The sequence below is a fragment of the Lepidochelys olivacea genome (genome assembly GCF_965140295.1).
Source record: "Lepidochelys olivacea isolate rLepOli2 genome assembly, chromosome: 2".
NCBI lineage: Eukaryota > Metazoa > Chordata > Testudines > Cheloniidae > Lepidochelys > Lepidochelys olivacea.
In genome coordinates, this window is record NC_140412.1 from 158,289,605 (window position 1) to 158,312,810 (window position 23,206).

Here is a 23,206-nt window from a genome sequence, read left to right on the forward strand (position 1 = left end):
ACAGAGGAACAGCAGGGCTGAGGGACCAAAGGGGCAAAGCAGGGAGAGGACAACAAGAGGGGGAGCACGTAAAGGGATAATCAGTGGACAGCAGAGGCGACATGAAACCGTCTGCTCCCTGGCGCCTTCCCACACACAGTAGCCTCTGCAGCTCGCAGCCAGCACCAGCCAAAAACGGGACAAGGGATGGAGCCCTGCTGCTCAGGAGCCGGCACGCAGCAGGGGCTGCGCTGATGGACCAGCAGGGAGAGCGGCCAGCCCTGTGCGCTGCGTCTTTGCTCTGCCACCAACCTTCTACACCCACACTCATCAGCGGCCACTGAACCCCCATTCACTGCTGGTGGGCAGACAGTTGGTGAGCAGGGATCCAGCCAGCAACGGAACCTGCCAGTACTGATGGGAGAAACAGCAGGGAAGAGAGACAGAAAATACAGGACAATTTGCATGTTTTAAAGAAAAAGTTGGGACACCTGCAAGAAGGCTTAAATACGGGACTGTCTCTTTAAAAAGAGGACATCTGGTCACCCTAGAGATAGAAACAAAACAAAAATATATATCAGAAAATGTGAACTAGGGCCTACACTTAATAGGAAAAGTAATCTAATAAAGTAGGTTTCTCCCAGGTGAGTTGCAGATCTGGCTGGCTTCCCAGAGACCAGGATCCAATATTTCATGGAAAACATCCTTCTTCAACAAGTTGGTTCCTCCATGAATAGATCTAAAGTGCTTTTCCCCAATCCGCATTATACTGAAACAGTCTTGTCTATTCAGAGACAGAACAATTCCATCTGTTATAATGGTTTGGTTTTTTAAACCAGAGTGGTTTTGATTGTTTGCAGTTGTCTTTGATGCTTTTCCATTGACAGTTCTGTGATGGGGCAATGGTAGACAACTAAGCCTTGCATTACCTCATGGGCTAACAGGGAGGGGTGGCAACTCCCCTGTGCACAAATCAGGTTACATCCCCAGTGTATACCGACAACTACCTGAGGCAAGAAGTGATGAGACTACCTCCTTAGCCAGGAATGACAAGATCTATTGACTTGAAAGGAAATTCTCTGCGTTCTAAAGCCCTGAACAGAGAAATAAGCTCTCTGACTACTCTTATCAAAGGCCCAGAAGCAGAACAGAGAGCAGATGTGGTATACTGCCAAATCTATAATAGCCACCCCGGGGGGGTAAATGTCCAAGTACAGTATAAGAAAGCTGCTTAGGAGATAACAAAGGTAACTACAACCAGGATGGAAAGGGGACTTCTTCCTGCAGTCTGACTGCTCAATAATCTGTGAAAATGCAGAAGACCCTGAGCTGGGTAGTGATCCTCATTAATCAACAAAAAAAAAGTCAACTTTGAATTCTTATATAGCCTGGGTTGAAAAGTTCTGTACAATTGTTTAATGCAGAGTTTACATCATACAGCATTCATCATTATGAACAATTCATGACAATGGAGTAACTCATCCATCTCATGAGAAATGTATAACATTGATTAAACATGTACAAACAAACGAATGACATACAGTCATTAACAAACCATATTGTGGTAGGAGTAGTTATGATGTATGTTAAAGTGGTAATGTCAACTTAAAATCTAGTCAATTAAAAAAGTTAAAAATAATTTCCAGATACTAAAGCTGCCCTTGTTTCCCTGTTCCACCTGTTGTGTGAAAGTTGCAAACAAATAATTTGTTTCACCCCCTATCAGTTAAAGTGTTGACAAATACATAAAATGAACTGAAAAAAGAGAACTTTTTTCTCTATTAAAGTAATATTAGAGATTACATGTAGCGACTTGGTAAACAAACAGAATTCTTACATTTTTTCACTTTCTAAAGGGAGTCAATATTTTTCTTAGCTTCTGCACAACAAAATGTCTTTCCCATAAATTTTGTAATTTAGATACATAAAACAAATTCTTTACGTGTTTATAAACAACTATCTGCTTAAGTTCCACACAAGGTCGTCTTCAGCAAATACAGTGTACTTTAGTCGTCTTTTAGAATATTAGCTTCTTTGCACTGATATAGGCTAACTATGAAAACTTGCCATATATGATCTTTAAAAGAACGTTTAGAGTAGGATTTTCAAAATTTCTGTCTCTGTTCTCAAGAAGTCAATGGTAAAACTCAATGGCTGTTTCAATGTGAATAGTTGCCAGTTTCAATGTGAGCAATGGCTGCCACTGAGTGCTTTCAAAATCCTACCCATAATTTTTTTTTTTTTTAAGAGGTACAAGTAATAAAAATTTTTGCATTACATATTAGAACCAGAGACCTGATAATTTACGTTCTTTATGTTTGAAAAAAAGAATTAAAACTGAAAAAGAATGCTGAATACACACACACAAAAGTTTTTATGGTTAAAAACAAAACAGAATTGTGATAAACATTTTTAATAATTACAAGGAGGAGTAAAAAGGTCATTCTTGAAATTAAACAATTTTGAAGTGTATCAAAGACTGGAGTTTGAAATAAAGCTTTTGAACAGGTGCACTGTAAACATTCTTGATATTTACAAATCAAGTTTTCGAAAAAATACTAGATCTGAGTTTCTTAACCCAAATTCAGTCAATCTTTATACATGGAACAAAAGGTATGTGGGATGTGGTGAAGAATGTGGTTTTCGGTGATCACAAGGAACACATCATAGAGACTAGACAGTTGTGGAACAGTAACAAGAATGTCAAAAGCAGTCTGCAAGTTTCTTTCTTTCTTCAAATTGTTTATCCACTACAAGCGAAAGAGCCTGAAGAAACACTGCCATTGTAACATTAGGACACTGGAAGTGAAAAAGAAAATTTTTTTGTCAGATGTCTCAAAGAACAGTAGGTGGCATAATGCTCTACAGACAATAAACACCTCCATGTTTATTAGCATTTTCCAAATGCTGTACAACAGCTATGGGATTCTGCACCAGTTAGCATAGGGGAATCTAGGCCAATCTGAGCAAATTCTTGAGGTTTAATCAATATCATGACTGTAAATTCACTTCACCAAAATCCAACAAACAACATTATTGAATGAAAATGTGACAGGACGCATCAAAACGTACAGAACAACTAAAGGAAATTAAGTTACAAAGAAGCAATATTGATGTTGTGTCATGATATAGGAGTTACTGGCCACATCAATCCTGCCTTCGTAATTGCAAAATATGCAAATATATAGTTTCTCTTAACCTCTTTTTAAATAATGAGGTAGCACAAAATTATTGCAGTCCAGCCAGGAGCAGACCCAATGTATTTCAAATTAAGAGGGTTTTTGTTTGTATGTTTTTTTAAAGAGGCCCAGTCAGGAGCTTCCACCCAAGTGGCTTCCCAACACACCCAAATAAAAAGCAAAATAAACTTACTTGAATATAAAGTGCATGTGCTAGAAAAGGAAGTTTCCTGAGGACTCGGCCACTAAGTCCTTCACTTTTCCTACAATGAAGCAGAGATGTGCATACTATTATTTTGCTAAATGCTAGATCTCCCTTCCAAAAATTAAGAGGTTTGCTTTCTGTGGTCCTGCCAGGAATCTCTCTACAGATAAACTCAAATTATTGCTAGTTAGCACTATGTAGCACAGAGAGAAAATACAAATCTTTCATCCATTCTTTACCTGTTATATTTAACAATCCTACAAAATATTTTACTTTCATGGGTGTTACTTTTACAAATAAATAAATAAATAAATAAATATGCACACACACGGAGCTATTCAAAAATGACCAGTTGACATACACCAAGAGGCTGTCATTTGTTAATGGTAATTTCTGTTACTGTGTCTGTTACTGTCTACTGTGTCACCCAGACAAGTCCATTGTGTTCTCAACACCATAGTTCACTGTTTGAGAGGGCACTATTCATTATATACTAGATATACTGTTGCTTTAAGGAACACTTTTCTGACCTTTCTGCAAGGGTACACTTTCAAACTCTTTTATTGCTCTGATATTTTGTTTGAGCTCTGTTAAGACCCCCCAAAAAATCAGACAAAAATTGCTTAGTGTGAAAACACTAATCTGCTTTTTATTATTCCACAGATTTTCATATTGTGGTGAAATCTTTCCCATTATAGTCCTCTTAGCAAAAAAGCAAATAAAAATCAAACCAAAGTAAATGCAAAAAATTATCCATCATCCTTCTCTCCCACACCTCTGCCCACTTCTTAACTTGTGCTTCCAAAAGGTGACTTCCTGAACTACTGCGATCTCTCAACATCCTCAGATGGGATGAAAGCCAGAGCTGTTCATACTGAACTGTGGCCACTACAGCCTCAGGAACCTCACTATCCCAAGGGGGGATTTGATGGGAACTTAAGAGCAAAGCAGGAGGCAGGGATGGCATAAAGATCATGCAAATTTTTGATAAATTTTGAGATCCAAGACGATAGAAGCAAATGGCACTTGCAAAAAAATTCCCATGTTCACTGGTGAACACTGAAAAATTTTACAATTGACCAAATTTGAGAATTTGCAACAATTAAGAAACTGGGAGGTTTCAGAACTCTAGCTGTTGCTAATATATCCAACTCCCTTTAGAAATAGTTCCAAAAAGTACTTTTACACACACACACACACACACTTGAGCAGAGTTGCTCACTTTGTACATAAAGTGGATGAATCAATAAATCTTACCTGGCAATTTCTTTTAATACAAGACTCAGCCGTGACACATTATTTTCTACATAACCAATCATCTCTAACTCTCTGAGTGTCAGCAGCTGTTGTCGAGGATATATTATCTGACGCTAATAAAAAGAAAAATGATATTTGAAAGAAAAATGATATTTGCAGTTCTATTCTGAAATGAGACTATGAAAATGGCAACTTCTTACTCAACAGTTCTGCTCTCTGTATGTTTTCAGAATAACTGCTGACTACAGTGACAAATACTGTGTGTTTTACACTGCTAAGAGAAGGACACTTCAAACAACTTTCCCTAACTAATCCTAGCTCAACCCTTCATTTAAAATTATTTATAACTGCTTACAGATTTCAGCAGTAACACAGAATCAGAAAAGCAGAGTGTGTTACAGTTCATTTACCACACTGGCTGGCAGACTCAGATTGAGGAACTATTATGGGGGCCAAGGGTGGCATTTATACCTGTGGTCAGTGCAGTGGGTCTGTATGTGCCCCCGTGTCTATAGATACGGCTTTAAAATGTTATGTGGCTGTGTGAACTACAGAGTGGCTCAGTAGAAGCGGTCTCAAGAAGGAGAAATAAGATAACATTTGTGTACTATTATCATTAGCATTTATGCAGTTATTAAAATAGGACATCTAAGTTAAGAATCTTACTTGCAAAATTTTACCTTCATCAGTTCTTCCAAGCAAGAAAAATATATTCTGAATACTGCTGCAGCAGACGGAGGTCCAATATATTGCTTTATATCAGCCCTATCTACAAAAGCCATGTCAATTTTCTCTGTAATATTTGAAGTAGTCAAGATAACAACATTGGGATACCTTTAAAACACAGAAAAAAAGAGACATTTCTATTACGTACACATAAGAATCATCCCTCAGGGACATGGCAAAGTGAGTGTTTCTCTTTTATGTCATGACTGTAAATATGGTCCATATCAGAAGTGGCCAAGTTGTTACTGTTGGATAGATGTTAAGTGAAATGATCTGGAGGTCTCAATTTATAGTGAACATATTCCACACAAAACCACCTTTGTCAGCAATTTTTCTAGAGATCCCCTGAAGACTGAATTGTATGTTAGCCTGGAAAGGAACCTCTTCCAAAATAGTGCTGAGGTAGAGTCGGGTGGGATGAAGTTTGGACTGCTGCTGCCCACATTGTCTTGTGCTTGGGGGACAGGACTTCAGTTTCCGGTACTATCGAATCAAGCCTATTTTTATAAATAGTAATTTCGCTTGGAAAAGAAAAAATCAAGTCTTTTTAATTTGCACTTTTTGTCTAGTATATATTCGTTTTTTAGTCCAGCGGTAATTACCCTAATTTGCCTCCACATTGAATAATGAACTTTTTAAAAATTTAGAATTATGTAATATTTTAGTTAATTTTACCACAAAGAATTCCCACTTTCAGTGAATTTCTTAATAAAAATGTATTTAGATTTTTTTTTTATTTTGTTTTTAATTTGTTGGGTAAGGAAGACAGCTGCTTCCATATACCATGTTCCTTCCACAGCCCAGCCAGGATTTCTAAAGCACAGGTAGGCTGAGGAAATATAGAATAGAGATATCTACCTTTACACAATTCTCGGCGTATTAATCCAAAACCCATTGATTAAATTTAGTTAATAGTGAAATAAGAAAATTAGCTACTGCATATTTCGTCCTTCTTTCTCATGAACTCGTGCAGATACCACCAAAAACCCTTTCCATTTTTAAAGAATTTAAAGCAATTAATAATGATTTAAGGTAATTAAGCACTCCTGAGCATGTTTTAAGGTGCCTTGCACATGTAAGACAGTGTAAGGCAGTAACAAAAAATGGATTATAATCGGCACTATATTATAATAATTAAAAAATTACTCAACTTCTCATGGATGCACACAAATGTAGAATTTGTGTTTTAAAATTATGCATGTCTGTTTTTATTAAACCCAAGTAAAACCACAATACTGAAATACTTCACTTGGCTAGCACACGATACAAACACCCAAGATGTTCTGCATTTCCATTCATTTTTGTCCTTCAAATTTATTCATAAGCCCTAGGAAACAGACATTTAAAAAACAAATCTAAATGGGAAAGGTCAGAATTACTTAAATTAATGACCCTACCAAAAGGAAAGACTCTCCTTCCACTCAAGCCACAGAGAAAAATCCTGCAGGTATAGATAGGGCTTGCTCCTTGACCTCAAGCTCAAAGTTGGACTGTGTTGGACCTAAGTAGATGCACCCCCACCCACTAAGATTCAGTAGCAAATCAAGGTTGTCCTATTCCCAGATGTACACCTAGGGATTGTCAGCGTCCCAGGTTTTGAATCAGAGTGTGGATAAGAATCACTCTCTACAATAGCAGGGCCCAAACCATAAAGGAATGTGAACCGACCCTGGGAACTAACTGAAAGCCTGTGCAATCAAAGAGTACTGGTGCAATATGCTCTATATAGGACAAGCTGCTAAATAAGCAGGCACTAGCAGACCTGCGAGTGGTCTCAAAAGCAGTCTCAATAAGCTGATCTATAGCTGGCAAATGCAAGGATAAGCGTGGCAATGTCTACATCAATCAGGAAAGGTCAACATCTCTTTGTCTTGCCAAAGAAATATTGAAAATGCATTCTTGGCTATGGCTGTTTTTCAGATCTACAACCAGAAACTGCTATGGATCCAAAAATATGACCCGATGACAAAGTCTCAGAGCAAGAAAAAAAAAAAGCACTTTTCCTCAGTTAAAGCAGCAGTTGTCACCATCAAACAGAAGTTGTTTCTCTTAACTTTCATGGGAGTTATCTGTCTACCCACGCTTTACTCACTTAGTTCTGTCCATCACAACAACTCCTCTTCTCAGTAGGCATGGCTAGTTTAAAATTCAGCACAATTTAACTAGTCAAAGATTTTTGGATTAAGATTCTGAATGAGAATTGCGTAAAGCCAGATATCAGAATCTGTAATCATTTATCTACATATGTTCAATATTTTTGAAATTAGACCCCAACTTGCTAATTCCTAGTGGTGTTTTGCTGTGGTAATATGGCTACTATGAATGTTACCTTTTAATTTGATCTATTTGTGTCAATACAGCATTCACCACACGGATAGCATCTGAAGGCTCTGTGCCTGCTCGGAAAGCACTACGAGCTGCTGTGAGACTTTCAACCTGCCCCACAAAAAAAAAAAAAAAAAAGGTTAGCGTTAGAGAGCTGTTATAATGCACTTTGGTGATAAGGAGGTGGTGAAATGATCCAGGCAATACATTTTAAAATCGCTGGGAATCTACTCTGACATCAGGAGTAGTTTCTCTGAAATTTTCTTTGTGGATAGGAACTTGTGCAGAAGGAGGATGACTGTTAACAGGGAGGTCTGGGTAGAATGTGGGAAAGGAAGCTCCGGAGATCACTGCTTTCAGGGAGATTGGATCAAGGAGGAAGGACATCAGAGAAATGTACTTAGGACATAGATATTGCCATACTGAATGAGATCCCTGCTCTGTCTAGTTAAGTATCCTGTCGAAATGGTGAGTACCAGACTTTCCAAGGAAGGTCCAAGACGCCCATTAATGGACAATCATAGAGTAACTTGGAATTTTATGACAGGTTTCAGAGTAGCAGCCATGTTAATCTGTATCCACAAAAAGAAAAGGAGTACTTGTGGCACCTCAGAGACGAACAAATTTATTTGAGCATAAGCTTTCGTGAGCTACAGCTCACTTCATCGGATGCATGCAGTGGAAAATACAGTGGAGAGATTTATACACACAGAGAACATGAACCAATGGGTGTTATCATACACACTGTAAGGAGAGTGATCACTTAAGATGAGCTAATACCAGCAGGAGGGGGGGGGTGGGGGAGGGAGAGAAAACCTTTTGTAGTGATAATCAAGGTGGGCCATTTCCAGCAGTTGACAAGAATGTCTGAGGAACAGTGGAGAAGGAGAGGGGGGGAGAAATAGTTTACTTTGTGTAATGACCCATCCACTCCCAGTCTTTATTCAAGCCTAAGTTATTTGTATCCAGTTTGCAAATTAAATTCCAATTCAGCAGTCTCTCGCTGGAGTCTGGTTTTGAAGTTTTTTTGTTGAAGAATTGCCACTTTTAGTCTGTAATCGATTGACCAAAGAGATTGAAGTGTTCTCCGACTGGTTTTTGAATGTTATAATTCTTGACGTCTGATTTGTGTCCATTTATTCTTTTATGTACAGACTGTCCAGTTTGGCCAATGTACATGGCAGAGGGGCATTGCTGGTACATGATAGCATATATCACATTGGTAGATGTGCAGGAGAATGAACCTCTGATGGTGTGGCTGATGTGATTAGGCCCTATGATGGTGTCCCCTGAATAGATACGTGGACACAGTTGGCAACGGGCTTTGTTGCAACGATAGGTTCCTGGGTTAGTGGTTCTGTTGTGTGGTGTGTGGTTGCTGGTGAGTATTTGCTTCAGGTTTGGGGGCTGTCTGTAAGCAAGGACTGGCCTGTCCCCCAAGGTCTGTGAGAGTGATGGGTCGTCCTTCAGGATAGGTTGTAGATCCTTGATGATGCGTTGGAGAGGTTTTAGTTGGGGGCTGAAGGTGATGATTAGTGGCGTTCTGTTATTTTCTTTGTTGGGCCTGTCCTGTAGTAGGGGACTTCTGGATACTCTTCTGGCTCTGTCCAGCTGTTTCTTCACTTCAGGAGATGGGTACTGTAGTTGTAAGAACGCTTGATAGAGATCTTGTAGGTGTTCGTCTCTGTCTGAGGGGTTGGAGCAAATGCAGTTGTATCGTACAGCTTGGATGTAGACAATGGATCGTGTGGTGTGGTCTGGATGAAAGCTGGAGGCATGTAGGTAGGCATAGCAGACAGTAGGTTTCCGGTATAGGGTGGTGTTTATGTGACCATCGCTTATTAGTGCCTTAGTGTCCAGGAAGTGGATCTCTCGTGTGGACTGGTTCAGGCGGAGGTTGGTGGTGGGATGGAAATTGTTGAAATCAAGGTGGAATTCCTCAAGGGCTTCTTTTCCATGGATCCAGATGATGATGTTATCAATGTAGCGCAAGTAGAGTAGGGGCATTAGGGGACGAGAGCTGAGGAAGCGTTGTTCTAAGTCAGTCATAAAAATGTTGGCATACTGTGGGGCCATGGAGGTACCCATGGCAGTGCCGCTGATTTGAAGGTATACATTGTCCCCAAATGTGAAATAGTTATGGGTGAGGACAAAGTCACAAAGTTCAGCCATCAGGTTTGCCATGATATTATCGGGGATACTGTTCCTGACGGCTTGTAGTCCATCTTTGTGTGGAATGTTGGTGTAGAGGGCTTCTACATCCATAGTGGCCAGGATGGTGTTTTCAGGAAGATCACCAATGGATTGTAGTTTCCTCAGGAAGTCAGTGGCGTCTCAAAGATAGCTGGGAGTGCTGGTAGCGTAGGGCCTGAGGAGGGATTCTACATAGCCAGACAATCCTGCTGTCAGGGTGCCAATGCCTGAGATGATGGGGTGTCCAGGATTTCCAGGTTTATGGATCTTGGGTAGCAGACAAAATACCCCTGGTCGGGGTTCTAGGTGTGTGTCTGTGCAGATTTGTTCTTGTGTTTTTTCAGGGAGTTTCTTGAGCAAATGATGTAGTTTCTTTTGCTAAACCTAAGTGTTTCTTCTTAATCCTGCTCAGTTAGTGGGTTAGTTCATGCTCTCAGGCACTTAGGTTTAAATTTTTAACCTCCCAAATTTAACTGTAGACATTCTTATCCATACAACTATTTTTTTTAACCCTATTTAGCCATTGGTCTTAATTAAGGCTAAGATTTTAGCATGGATATTTTTAGTAAAAGTCACAGACAGGTCACAGGCAATAACCAAAAATTCACAGAAGCCCATGACCTGTCCCTTACTTTTAATACAAATATCCCTGACAAAATGGGGAGGGAGGAGGGTCCAGCACCTACAGCGGCTGGGAGCTCTGGGGTCCCCCCTCCCCGCTGCCTGCTGAAGCCCCCTGCTGTGCTCAGGTGGGGGCGGGCACTGCCTGCAGCAACTAGGATCTCCGGGGGCATGGCTAGGCAACTATGGGGCGTCCCCCTGCCACCTGCAGCAGCTGGGAACTCCAGTGGACCCCCACCTCCCATTGCAGCTGGGAGTTCCAGGGCCCCCTGCTGCACAGCGGCTGGGAGCTGCGGGGGCTCACCGCCAGCTGCAGCTGAGAGCTGCCCCAGGGCTGAAGCAGAAAATGTCATGGAGGTCTCTGGAAGTCACAGATTCCATGACCTCCCTGACATAATTGTAGCCTTAGTCTTACTGATACCTTGTGGCAGTGAATTCAACAGGTGCATTATATGAGGAAACATTTCTTTTTGACATTTTTAAATGTATTACCTTTGTTTCATTGGATGTCCCCCTTATGTTTGGGCTATGAGAAAAAGTAAATAAGAGTCCCTGATAGATTCTCTACACCATTCATAATACGCCTCTATCGTAAGCCCTGTTAGTCATCTCCTCCCTTAACTAACTGCTAGTATTTTCAGTTCCCCACTGCATGAAAGTTTCTCCAGGTCTCTAATGTTTGCTTTGAATGCCTTTATGGCTGTTATTTTTGTGATGGGGTGACCAGAACTGAACAAGTATTGAGGCATACAATCAATTTGTATAATGGCAAGATATTTCAAAATTATTTACTATCCAAGTTCTTATATATTTAACTTTTGGCTTTCAATTTATCACTACTGTGCACTGAGTAGAACTTTTCATTGAGTTGTCTACAACAATGCTTAGGTCTTCGCACTGAGTTATTAGTGTAATTTAGAATCCACCAAGGTGTACAATCAGGGCTGAACAGAGGTTTTTGGGAGCCCGAGATAAAAATCTGAAAATAAGGCACCCCCCATCCTTCCAAAAGAAGTTACCTCTGAGCGACGGGTACTTTGAAAGTGAGCCTGCCCTACACTCACCCCACAGTAGCAACTGATGTCTCACTGGGGTGGGCCTGGCCCCACACTCCGGGTATTGTGATCCAGCACAGCATGTCATGGTAACGCTCAGGTTCGGCTCAGCTGCCCCTCCATCATGATGGATGGGTGGCTGGGCCAAACCTGAGTAGTTCTGTAACCCTTTGTGCAGGTCACAATGGCAGTTTGGGGTCCCTCTCAAATGGGGCACCCAGGGCAAACTGTCCCGTTCATCCCTCATTCTGGGCAGCCTATTATAAAATTAGTTCAATTTACTCCTTCAAATTTCCTCTACCTTGCACTAATATAGAAACGTCAATGTAGACATCATGCTGCCCAATAATTTAGCATTTCAGAATGTAACATTAAAAGACAATCTGTCCTGAAAATCTAAGTTTTGACAGTGCAATCCTAGTAGAGACATGTTCAAAGTGTGGGGCTCAATGAGGTTATTAGGGCACAATGAAGGACTGGGATTTAGAGGGGCTGTTTAGCAAGGGAAGTGGATGGGACTATGCAGGCAGTCTTGGCTGCTGGAACCAAGTTTCTTGCCCTCTCATTCCCCCACTGCCACAGATGTAACTGCTGGTTGGGTTACTCTACTCTGCTGGGGAGGCTAGTAGGGAGTGTGGAGCTGAAGGCTGCACCCTGCAATAACTGACTCCTTGCTGGACAGAACCTCCTGCTGACTGTTCAGCACAACCCCAGGACACAGAGCCCATCTGGCTTCCCCTGACAGACAGAACCTGCACAGGGGAAGCACACAGGACCACGCTGAAGGGCTGGGGCCAGGAGGGGGCTCTGTCTGGTGAGGGCGGGAGCCAGTATTCATGGGGTGCAGACTTCACTCTCCTCCTGATCCAAGCCCTGCAATACAGACCCATTTACTTCACCTGCACAGGTAGGGAGTGAAACAGGAGGGGGCTGGATACCAGCAGCCGGACCAGCCAACTGCTGCAGGGAGCAAAAGGCTTCTTCGGCTGCCATGTGGTCAGTACTTCTCTCCCCAAGGGTACTGAGCACCTGTCCTCTGACACCTCCATAAATAATGGGCACACCCCCTCTCCCTCTGATTCTGACTGAGTCTCCTAGGCACTGTTAGAATACAAATAAGTAATTTGCCTGTCTCTCTAGAATACCTCATTGTCTTCTCTAGCCTTGACTAGTAAATAACTGGTCATCCACAAACTTTTCTACCTCTCTGTTCACCACCTTGTGGCTAGACAGCCTCAACATCAATTGAAATATACCATCCTATCAAACATGTTAAGACTAAACTAATTTAAATTTATTTATCAAGGAAATCTGAACCACGCCTTTGTGTTAAATCTGTTCTATCCACTGTGACAAGGCTCTGTCCTTGCCTCCGTGGGTCCCACGTTTCCTGGCGGATTTCACTAGCCTCAGAGGCTCACTGTGACCCTCCACGTAACCCTTCTCTCTCTAGAGACAAGGGTCACAGTCTACTGAGCCATTTTCATCATAAGCCAGCAAGGGAGGTGAGGAGAAGTTATCCTTCCTTGCACAGTCTCTGTTGTCTCCCAGTCTCAGTGATTAATCAGGGGGCAAAGGTGGGGGGGGGAGGGGAGGAGGAGAGCCCGGGCCCACCCTCTACTCTGGGCTCCAGCCCAGGGACCCTAATAGCATCAGCTATGGTAGCTGACCTTTTAGAAACATGACATGTACAATTCCCTGGGCTACTTCCCCCACAGCAGCCCTCACTTCCTCAAGCTCCACTTCACCCTTACCTCAGGGCCGCCTTCCTTGTGCCTGATATGCTGTGTACTACTCAGCCTCTCCAACAGCACAACTTCCTCCCACAGCTCCTGACATGCCCACCCACCTGACTGACTGGGAGGCTTTTAACTAGTTTCAACCAGCCCCAGATTGGCTTCAGGTGTCCCAGTCAACCTGTCTTAATTGACCTGGAGCAGCTTCCATTTCACTTAACCTGGTACCAGGGATTTGTTTATCCTGGAGCGAATATATCTATCTCCCACTACTTTTCTATAGCCATCTGGCCTTGCCCTGTCACACCACCCTGTTCTATTCTATAGCAACTCTTAATTTAGTCTTGGAAATGCAAGCATGAATGCCAATGGGGTACATAACTGTCCAAAAATAGAATTAGCCCGAAATACCTGCAGAGATGATAATTACTGTCTCCAACCTTTGTCTCACAGCCTAAAGCATGTCTACACTACAAAATTTCATGAACAAAAGTTACATCAGCATAAGGCCGCTGCAGTTAGTATATTTCCACTGTGCAGGCACACTAGACTCCTTGTATTTGCACTGTGTACTCACCAGGAGTGCTTGTTTCAATGCACAGTGCAGTGTACTATGGGTAGGTGTCCCAGGATGCAACTCACCACCATCCAGCACACTGCCTTTTGGGAAGCGTCAGCAATGCATGGATGGGACAAAATGACTCATACAGGGGTGATTGGGACTAGTGGGTCAAGTTCCCATCATGCAACTTTCTCCACCACATAATGCCATCACCTATTTTTAAAATCCCACAAACCAATGAGAGACCTGTCACTGTCTGCCATCTCTGACAGAATCATAGAGCCTGCACAGCTCTGCATATTGCCATGAATTGTTGCAAGCACAGGATCCTCCAGTATTTGCAGAGCAGCAAGAGTCACGGGGAACATGACCATTTCCTAGAGAGCAGACTGCTTTGGGACATAGTGAGAGCCAAGTCAAGGATGTTGTTGGAGTTCAAAGAGCAGTTGCAGATGGTGGAGAACCACTTCTGGGCCCGAGAAATGAGCACTGACTGGTGGGCTCACACCACAATGTAGGCTTGGGATGATGAGCAGCATCTGCAGAACTTTTGGATGCGCAAGGCCACATTCCTGAATCCGTGGGCCAAGCTTGCCCCAGGCCTCCAGGGCAGGGACACCAAAATCAGAGATGCTCTGACAGTGGAGAAGCAAGTGGTGATTGTTCTGTGGAAACTTGCAACAGCAGATTACTATCAGTCCGTGGGAAATCACTTTTGAGATGTAAAGTCCACTGTGGGGGGCCACCATCATGCAAGTGTGCAGAGACATCAATCATCTCCTGCTATGCAGGTCTGTGGTTCTCAACAATGCACAGGACAGATATATTTGCAGCAATGGGGTTCCCAAACTGTGGTGGAGCAACAAATGGTACATTTTGGCACCAGACAACCCTGACACAACAGAAAGGGCTATTTTTCTATGGTTATGCAAGTGTTGGTGGATCACTTGGGATAATTCATTGACATCAATGTTGGCTGGTCAGAGAAGGTGCATGATATTTTCATCTTTAGGAGCTCAGGACTATTCAGAAAGCTACAAGCAGGAACTTACTTTCTTGGATTACCAGTGGATTACCATTAGCGATGTTGAAATGCCAAGTGATCTCAGGTGACCCAGCTCACCTTTTGCTCTGCTGGCTCACAAAGCCATATACCAGCCACCTCGACAGCACCAAGGAAAGACTCAACAAGTGGCTCAGCAGGTGCAGGATGACAGTTGAATGCACTTTTGGTAGACTGAAGGGATGCTGGAATTGTTTACTCATAAGATTGGATCTCAGTGGAAAAAAAATCCCAATGGTTATAGGTGCCTGCTGTGTCCTGCATATCTGTGAAGCAAAGGGGGAAAGTTGCTGTTGGAGTGGAGGGTGGAGATGGAGCAGCCGTTTGCTGAGTTTGAACAGCCAGACCCAGTGGCTATTAGAAGAGCTCTATGCAGAGCGATACAGCTCAGGGAGGCTTTGAAAGAGCATTTGAACTGTGAGCCACAGTAATGCATTGTGCTCTGCCTGGGCCTGACGTTTTGGGACCAGTTAGTAATTGTGTAGTGCTTGATGTAAATCTATGAATATAACCCTGTCAATGCACCTATTAATTTTGAGATGCTTGCTGTACATTTATGATTACTACATTATTTGTCACTGATCCTGTGAGTTGTGTCACACTGCACGGTAACAAGTAGGCAGGTGCTTCCTGAACTGCTAGGCACTCTGCAGTGTATGTTGTGAACTAATAGATAAATTATTTTCCAAATAGATTATTGTTCAAACAAAATCAGTGCAAAGAAATAGCTGTAATGTCACTCTCTATGAACTATAAAGGGAGACGAGCCTGTAGATCCACAAGAGTCTGCAGCATTTGTATTCACTGCTGGAGAAGCCCCATTATGTCCTGGTATGTAACCCTCCTTTTCCTGCTGGGACTCTCTCGTCTGCTCGTTCCTTCTCCATACAGTCTGTAATAGTCATCCTTCAAGCCCTCTGTTCATGGTCTGATGCAGCAGCAATGTCTTGCAGGATCTCATTGAACAGGTCTTCTCTAGTCCTCAACTTTCTGCTCTTTATCTGTCTTAGGTGTCCTTAAGGCCACAAAGACAGCAAAAAACACAGATACCATTTTCCGTGTAGTCACAACAGAAAGCAAAAGTTAAGATTCAGAACTCCTTTCACTTGCTCCCCTAAAATTTTAAACAAGATCTGCTTATTGACACTTCTGCTTGGGAATGCTCACGCACAGCACCACTCACAGCCCCAGCCCTGGTGAGTGTGGCCCACTAGGGGTGAGGGAAATGAGAAGGGAATTGCTTGGTTGCATGAAGCTGAGTATAGGGCAATAGCAATGAATGTTGGCACCATTTTCCACAAGCAGCAGTGATCTTAGCTAATATCTTACTCCTGAGACTGACAAAGGCTCAGAGACCACAGCTGCTGCAAGAGTACCAAAGCTGCCTATAGCCTGCTAGCCTGTGTACTGGAATGGAGTCTGCTGAAGTTATCACCAACTGGCATGGGAACGTGTCCTAACGCAGAGGAAGCAGTAAGTCTGCTATCCCTAGAAACCTTTGTGAGAGGACAGCCAAGAACCTCCATGAAAGTTTCGAGATCTCAGGAGGATTCAAGGCACATTCCTGTTTACATTAAAAAATTGCTCCACATAGCTGTCCCACCTCACTCCACAGGGGAATGAAAAGCAGATCGTCTTCTCTCTTTGTTGTACTGCTACCTCTCCTAGGACAAGAAAATCCTACATCAGGCTTGCCCATGCTCAACTGCTGGGACTGACTGGGCTGCAGTAGAGTCTCAAACAGGTCTTGTCTGGTGGCAGAGTTGGACCCCCGCATCTCTTGTCCCTCCTCCTCCTCCTCGCTGTTTATGCCAGGGACCTCTAACTCAGGCTCAGAGGTATCCCCAGTGGTCTGCAGGGTGGTAGTGAGGGTCTCGGCGAAGCATGTCTAACAGCTCTTTGTAAAAGCCTCAGGTCTGTGGCTTGGCACCGGATTGACTGTTGGCCTCCCTAGCCTTCTGATATGCCTGATGCAGTTCCTTTACCTTTGCGTGGCTGCTGACCTGTCGTACCCCGTCTCCTGCATCCCCAGTGCAATCTGCTTGTAGATGTCCATGTTTCTGAGTCTGGTCCATAGCTGTGCTTGCATAACCTCTTCTCCTAACAGGCCCAGGAAATCCAATATCTCCTGTCTAATCCAGGCAGGAGTAAGTCTGGAGTGTATAGCCAGCATGGTCAGCTGGGCAGTTGCACACAACAATGGAGATCTGCTAGCTGTGCTCACCAAGCTGGACAACCAGGAAAAGGCATTTCAAGAATTCATGAGGTTTTAAGGGGGTGGGCTTCTGGTCTACATGATCCTTTGGCAGTGGAGTTCATAATTGTGACCACAGTGGTCAGTGTCAGGCATGGTGGAACAGCTGCTGGAAGACCGTTAGGATCAACATAGGTAACAGTGTCTACACTCACGCTACATCGGCTTCAGTATTGACCATGGCTGAACTCTGCTTAGAGCGGTGGTGTTGGCGTAATAGAGAACTTATATCACCATGAAACATATTTAAGTGTGGACACATGCAAAGCAGCTTATGTCAACCTAACTTGGTAGTGTAGACCAGGCCTAAGACAGTCTTATCAGTTCCACAGAGAAAACATTTTTTTTTAGAAAGTGATGATTCTGAGTATTAGAATAATCAGTAAATTCAACAGCTAAGCAAACATTCTTTAGGAATGTGACTTTAATATTACAAAGTTCTAATAAGGTGCAAACTCTTAAGTTGCCCGTATAAGAAGTCTATCAAAAGATCATATAGGTAGTACGCTAAATCTAATAGTGAAATCAGATTACAACCACATTAAATCCTCAATTCCATTTCTATTACTAAATTCTTCTCTTACTGGTAAGACAAAATTAGGGTTCAAAGTTTAGAAAATGCTACAATATGTACATGTAAAAGTGTGCAGGGAGCAGCGACCAAAAGCAGAGCCCAATACAAGAAGCTGAACTTTCCCTCCCCTTCCATCTGCAGCTGGAAATTTTTGTCTGAGAATTCGAACTATGTTTCTCTCACTCTGCTGTAGTGATGCAATTCAAATATCCTCCACCACTCTTACACACACAGTTAAATATAATTAGATTACTCACAGTAGAGCCACATAATATGCTTATACATTTTCTCTAAAACTGTAAGTGATCATCTTTTATTCCAGTTTACATTCCCATAAATTAAAGGAATAGCACATCTTAATGTCATTGAAATCATACCTCATCAATCAGTACAAATACAAGAGCATCTTTATCGTCAATTAACTCTTGAATCTTCTGGAACATCTTGGTTACAAGTTTGCCACTCTGAAAAGAAAATACAAATATATTAGGCTATTTTTACATAGTTGTCCAAGTCTTAGTTTACCGTTTACAACTCTAATTGCATCCACATATAAGTTGGCTCCCCGAACTGATACACCTGTTGTAGATCATAGTAAATCTTATTTATCTGTACCACAAAGCTAAAATTGTGTAATGAGTTAGATAACACATACCTCTGAAAACCACTTAGAGAAGAGGCTATGACTGTTTATCTCAATTAATTGTCCATACCTGTACCTAAAATATGGGAGAAATCATCAACAATTATATTATAAAATTAATTCTACTGTTGATTGCAAAGGAATCAATAACTACAGCTTACATTCTCATATTTAAAAAAAAAATTTGTGAACTGTGGCATTATAGCATAACTGAGTCAGAATTCTTTCAACATTAGTGCTTTGTACTTACTAAAACAAGTATCCGATTATAAAATGTAACTATTGCAAACTAAATTTCAATCTCAGTTTTATGTCAGCATATGATTGCTCTTAACCTTCTCCACAAATTTTTTGTCAAAGAAAGCTAAGATTTGACACTAGCTTCTATTTAGGCACAATTCAGGGATAGACTACCATGCCAGTAACCTCATTCTTATTTTCAGGTAATTGTTTACAATCCAAAGTAATACAAGTATCAAGCTAATTCTCATCAGTTCTTAAGACATTGCCAGGAATGCTAAATTATGTATGGCTGACCCTAGAATTAAATGTGTTAATACTTCAGTTTAAGAGTATATAATCCATGTCTATTACACACTTATGTGCGAAAAACTGCATTACTTGGAGTAATAATGATTTATAACTGAATATTTATAAAATAGTAAGTTACCTAGTTTACTAAGATTTGCAATATAAAATTGAATGTTATTACTTGTCTGTCTGAATATACAAGGTGAGTAAGGGAGGATGTGTTGATCTATAACACAAACACCACAAAACAAATACAACTGGCTCTAAAGCTGTTTGTTTAATTATTAAAGGTGTGGGCTATTTTGTATGCAAGCAAAACAGTGGGCCTGATTCAGCCTTGCTCTTATCTTCTGTAGGAGTTTAAGAGTGTACAAAGTAGTCAAAATACACTATCATTCTAAATGTGTAGTGTTTTACATCCACTGGTGTAAGTAGCTGCCTACAGTGAAAGGTATTGGTGAATCGAGCCCAGTGTCTTCAGTATCAGATATGACAAATGTGAGCATTTGCCATTCAACAAGCCAGGGATGCTACATAAGGAACACCACTCGGCACCTAATCTCTGCCTGAAAGAAAACCTGCCATACTTGGTGGCAGATTTTAGCAACCCTTAATGGGTTACAGATGTTTAACAAAGTAAACTGTATTTTAAACCAAAATATTAACAAAAATTACCTGTATGAAAGTCTAATGGTCAGCTTCTGAGCCAATGCTTTGCAGAGTGATGTTTTACCAGTTCCTGGAGGACCTATATTCAAACCATATCCATATAATACTTTACACAGGAACACATAATAGCTAATATGGCCTGACATCTCCTTAGCTACTGAATTCCAAAAACAACACTAATTACATTTAGCAGTATAAAATAACACACTACACTACCATAGCTGCCAATTCTGCACAGTTACACAGATTGTTCATTGAGTCCAAATCTTCATTAGTGCTAGAATTGCACCCTGTCTATACTGCAACTGTTAATGGAGATTGTAACCAGTTACTTGCATGGTTGACTCTAAACATGGTCTGCACACAGATAGATGGTTAAACTCTCAGTAACCCATGGCAGCGAACAGCATTTCTCCCTGTGCACTAGCATTATTTTTAAAAATCTATCAGAACTGCATTACCACTAATGCACCCCCACTAACTAACAGTGGAAGCACTGGGAGTAGGTGTTTTATTACTATGCCATCTAACCCTGTTTGGAGTACATCCAGACATCATGGTGGTTAAAATGCCTGCACCCTCCCCCATATGCAAGCATTCCCACCAGCGAAACTGCCCAAACGGTGCTTTTTTCTTTTTTTAAATAATGTAGATTGCTAGCTTAAGATGGCATATTGTTGTCTTCCTGCACCTGATCCAGCATATTTGTCTTCTACTGTATAAACAGAAATGCTAAACACGCTTGCATTTGGCCAGTCCCTCCTTCCTTCCAGCAATCTGTACATTAAGACATCACAGAGCACTCTGCTCAGTGTCCAACTGATGACACACTGTGGGTTTGCCCTTCAGGCACTCCACCCCATGCAGGATAGCTACCCAGATTTTCCAAGAATCCACCAACACAAACATGCTTAACCAGTCTGAGAAGTGTGAATATGCAAACATCGTCAAAAAAGTTCATATGTGGACACTAACTTAACTGTGTTATTTGTAACCAGCTAAGATGACAATGCTTCCAATGGGTCACAAAGTCAATGTTGTAGTTGTAATGTGGCTACATTTAAAAAAACAAAAACAAAAAACCCACAACCTTCAGATTCTGATATTCTTTGCTTTATTCCTATTCTAACATTAAACAAATCCATTATGACTCAAGTATTCCAGCGATATAAAGGATCCATTTCTCTCTTCAGAACTGTTTTGAAGCTTTCAACAACATTTTATATTTAGACCTATAAATAAACCAAGAGGAGAAGAGAGCTCTCTATCAATTTGCTCTATTTATTAGCAAATCTCATGGTAGCTCTACTAAGGTTAAGTGAATGTCCATTAATTAGCATTTCCATTAAGAACATCTATTGATCACAGAAGTTCATTCTGGACTGCCACTTGGTACATAATGGTTCAGTTGAAGTCATAATCCTGTTTATGGCATAATTCCTTCCAAAGCAACTAAGTGACGGTCCAAAAACCATCTTGTACATTGTACAAGAAAACACCACAATAAGTATTCACTTAACAACTGAAAACATAATCGTTATTGTATTTGGAGGGAATTATACTGCTTAGTTTATTAAACAATTAATCAATTTAATCTGTTTAAAATTAGTTATCGCTTCGTTATTTCTCTGCTCCCTTGAGTTCCACTACATTCTTCCCAAAGAAGACTAGATACAGCTCCTAGAGAAACCCTGTCAATGCTGCTCCCTAATTATCCAGAGCAGTAGTTCTCAAACTTTTGTACTGGTGACCCCTTTCACATAGCAAATCTCTGAGTGCGACCCCCCCTTATCAATTAAAAACACTTTTTAAAAAAACTTAACACTATTATAAATGCTGGAGGCAAAGCGGGGTTTGAGGTGGAGGCTGACAGCTCACGACCCCCCATGTAATAACCTTGCGACCCCCTGAGGGATCCCAACCCCCAGGTTGAGAACCCCTGATCCGGAGGGATCATCATTCAATGACAAAGCATTTCCTGCCACTGAGGGATTACTTCCAGTACTGGGAATATGGCAAGAGAACCAGTGGGAAAAGGAACCCACATCCTACCACACAGAAGTGCAGTACAGTTTAGTCAAGAGAATGGCTTCATTATCAATACATTTACTCTTTATTTAGAAGTTGTAAATTTTACCATGCAGCAAGACAACTCTGTTCCAGGATATCAGGTTGCTGTCAACATTTTTGTCAGAAAACAGTAAAGTTGTCATCACATAGTCAAGTAGCTAGTTCAAGAAGAGGAGGGAAAGAAGAACAGTTAACACACATACTATAACAAAATTATTAATGAGCGAACATAACACAACATCATCATCACTACTATGAAGTGAATAGAACAAGGCAAATGTCTAGGCCCCATCGAAGCTGCATTTTTTGACCACCTCTACTTATCTTAGTACTATTAATTTTCCTTTTTTTCTTCTTTTATATATTTTTCTCACTTCGATACAAACCATGGTTAAATGAGGTGTGAAAACATTTTTAAATTAAATTCTGGTCTGCTTTTGCTTCTCAAACTGACATTTACGTTTAGTGCCTTTACTCTAGATAAAATAAGCATAGTTCCCTCTGAAAATATTTTTACCAATATTATTGGAAATTGCATAGACACAAATATTGGAAATGGATTTCCAATTACCAAAAGATCTCATAAGATATGCATTGAACCTGTGTTTAATTGGTGATATTGTTCCATACTGTCAAATTCGATATGAACTCTTTTTTTTAAAGCTACTTGCATCATACATTCTGAAAATGGGTTGCTGTCCAATCTATGTTTTAGATGAAAACTGGTCATTGTTCTTTTCGTATTTATGATTTAATTTTTGACACCAAAAACTGGATTTTGTTGCTGGTCTGGAATAATGACAAAGCTGCTTCAATCACATCCATATTATATTTACTTTCAGACGTTCTAGAAGATGTATATTTTTCTTAGTCATAATGCTTGATGCTATTTGACATTTAATCATATGCTGTATCTTCTGATATATACTGATAGTCCATCATATGTAAATACTTCCAGTCAAATTTTCTTTACATCCTATGGAACTGCTTATTTGCTACTGTAAACAATTTGTAAATTGCTTTACTCAGGACATATGTAAATAGTAGGAATTCTCCAGACAAAAGAATGTTTGCTTCCAAAAAAGAATACTGTCCTCAGTTTTTAGTTTCCTGCTTGAAGGTAAGAGGTTGAACTTTATACTGACTTCATCGATAATTAGAATAGGAATACCCAATAGTATACTTTAATTTCTATATCTTAATTTCCGTTTATGTTAAATTTTCACCGAGAAGTCAATGTAACATTCTTGCAATATTGCACGCCGTAAGTCTTGTAGGTACAGTTGTTATACAGAACAAAAAAGTTTATGTTGTACCAAAGCTTTTTTTTTAAAAAAAAAAAAAAACTATGAGAACTTGAAAATGTTCTTAACACATATTACATATTAATTCTTGAGCTGTCTTTTCACTCTTGATTACATCCTCAATATTGTTATTCTGCAACAGTTCTCTTCGGGACTCCTTTTCTAAAATTGGAATGAGTGTGTGAACAGGAGTATCTATGAATTTCTGCAATTACACAGTAGTAATGTTTGTATTTTCCAGCTTTTCGAAGTGTTAGTTT

The 23,206-nt window shown here is 40.9% G+C and overlaps 1 protein-coding gene across 2 annotated transcripts in view; it reads right to left on the reverse strand.

The window, feature by feature from the left end:
* Positions 1-1,330: 1,330 nt before the first annotated feature.
* Positions 1,331-23,206, reverse strand: part of TRIP13 (thyroid hormone receptor interactor 13) — a 45,404-nt gene continuing 23,528 nt past the window's right edge. For both annotated transcript variants that reach the window (XM_084621846.1, XM_084621847.1), the window contains exons 6-14: positions 21,710-21,800; positions 19,579-19,651; positions 18,385-18,448; positions 18,107-18,193; positions 7,676-7,782; positions 5,301-5,454; positions 4,621-4,733; positions 3,352-3,421; positions 1,331-2,778 (exon numbers count right to left, since the gene is read on the reverse strand). In XM_084621846.1, the coding sequence (XP_084477972.1) occupies positions 2,683-2,778; positions 3,352-3,421; positions 4,621-4,733; positions 5,301-5,454; positions 7,676-7,782; positions 18,107-18,193; positions 18,385-18,448; positions 19,579-19,651; positions 21,710-21,800 (855 nt within the window). In that variant the 3' untranslated portion in view covers positions 1,331-2,682. The remainder of the gene's footprint in view (positions 2,779-3,351; positions 3,422-4,620; positions 4,734-5,300; positions 5,455-7,675; positions 7,783-18,106; positions 18,194-18,384; positions 18,449-19,578; positions 19,652-21,709; positions 21,801-23,206) is intronic.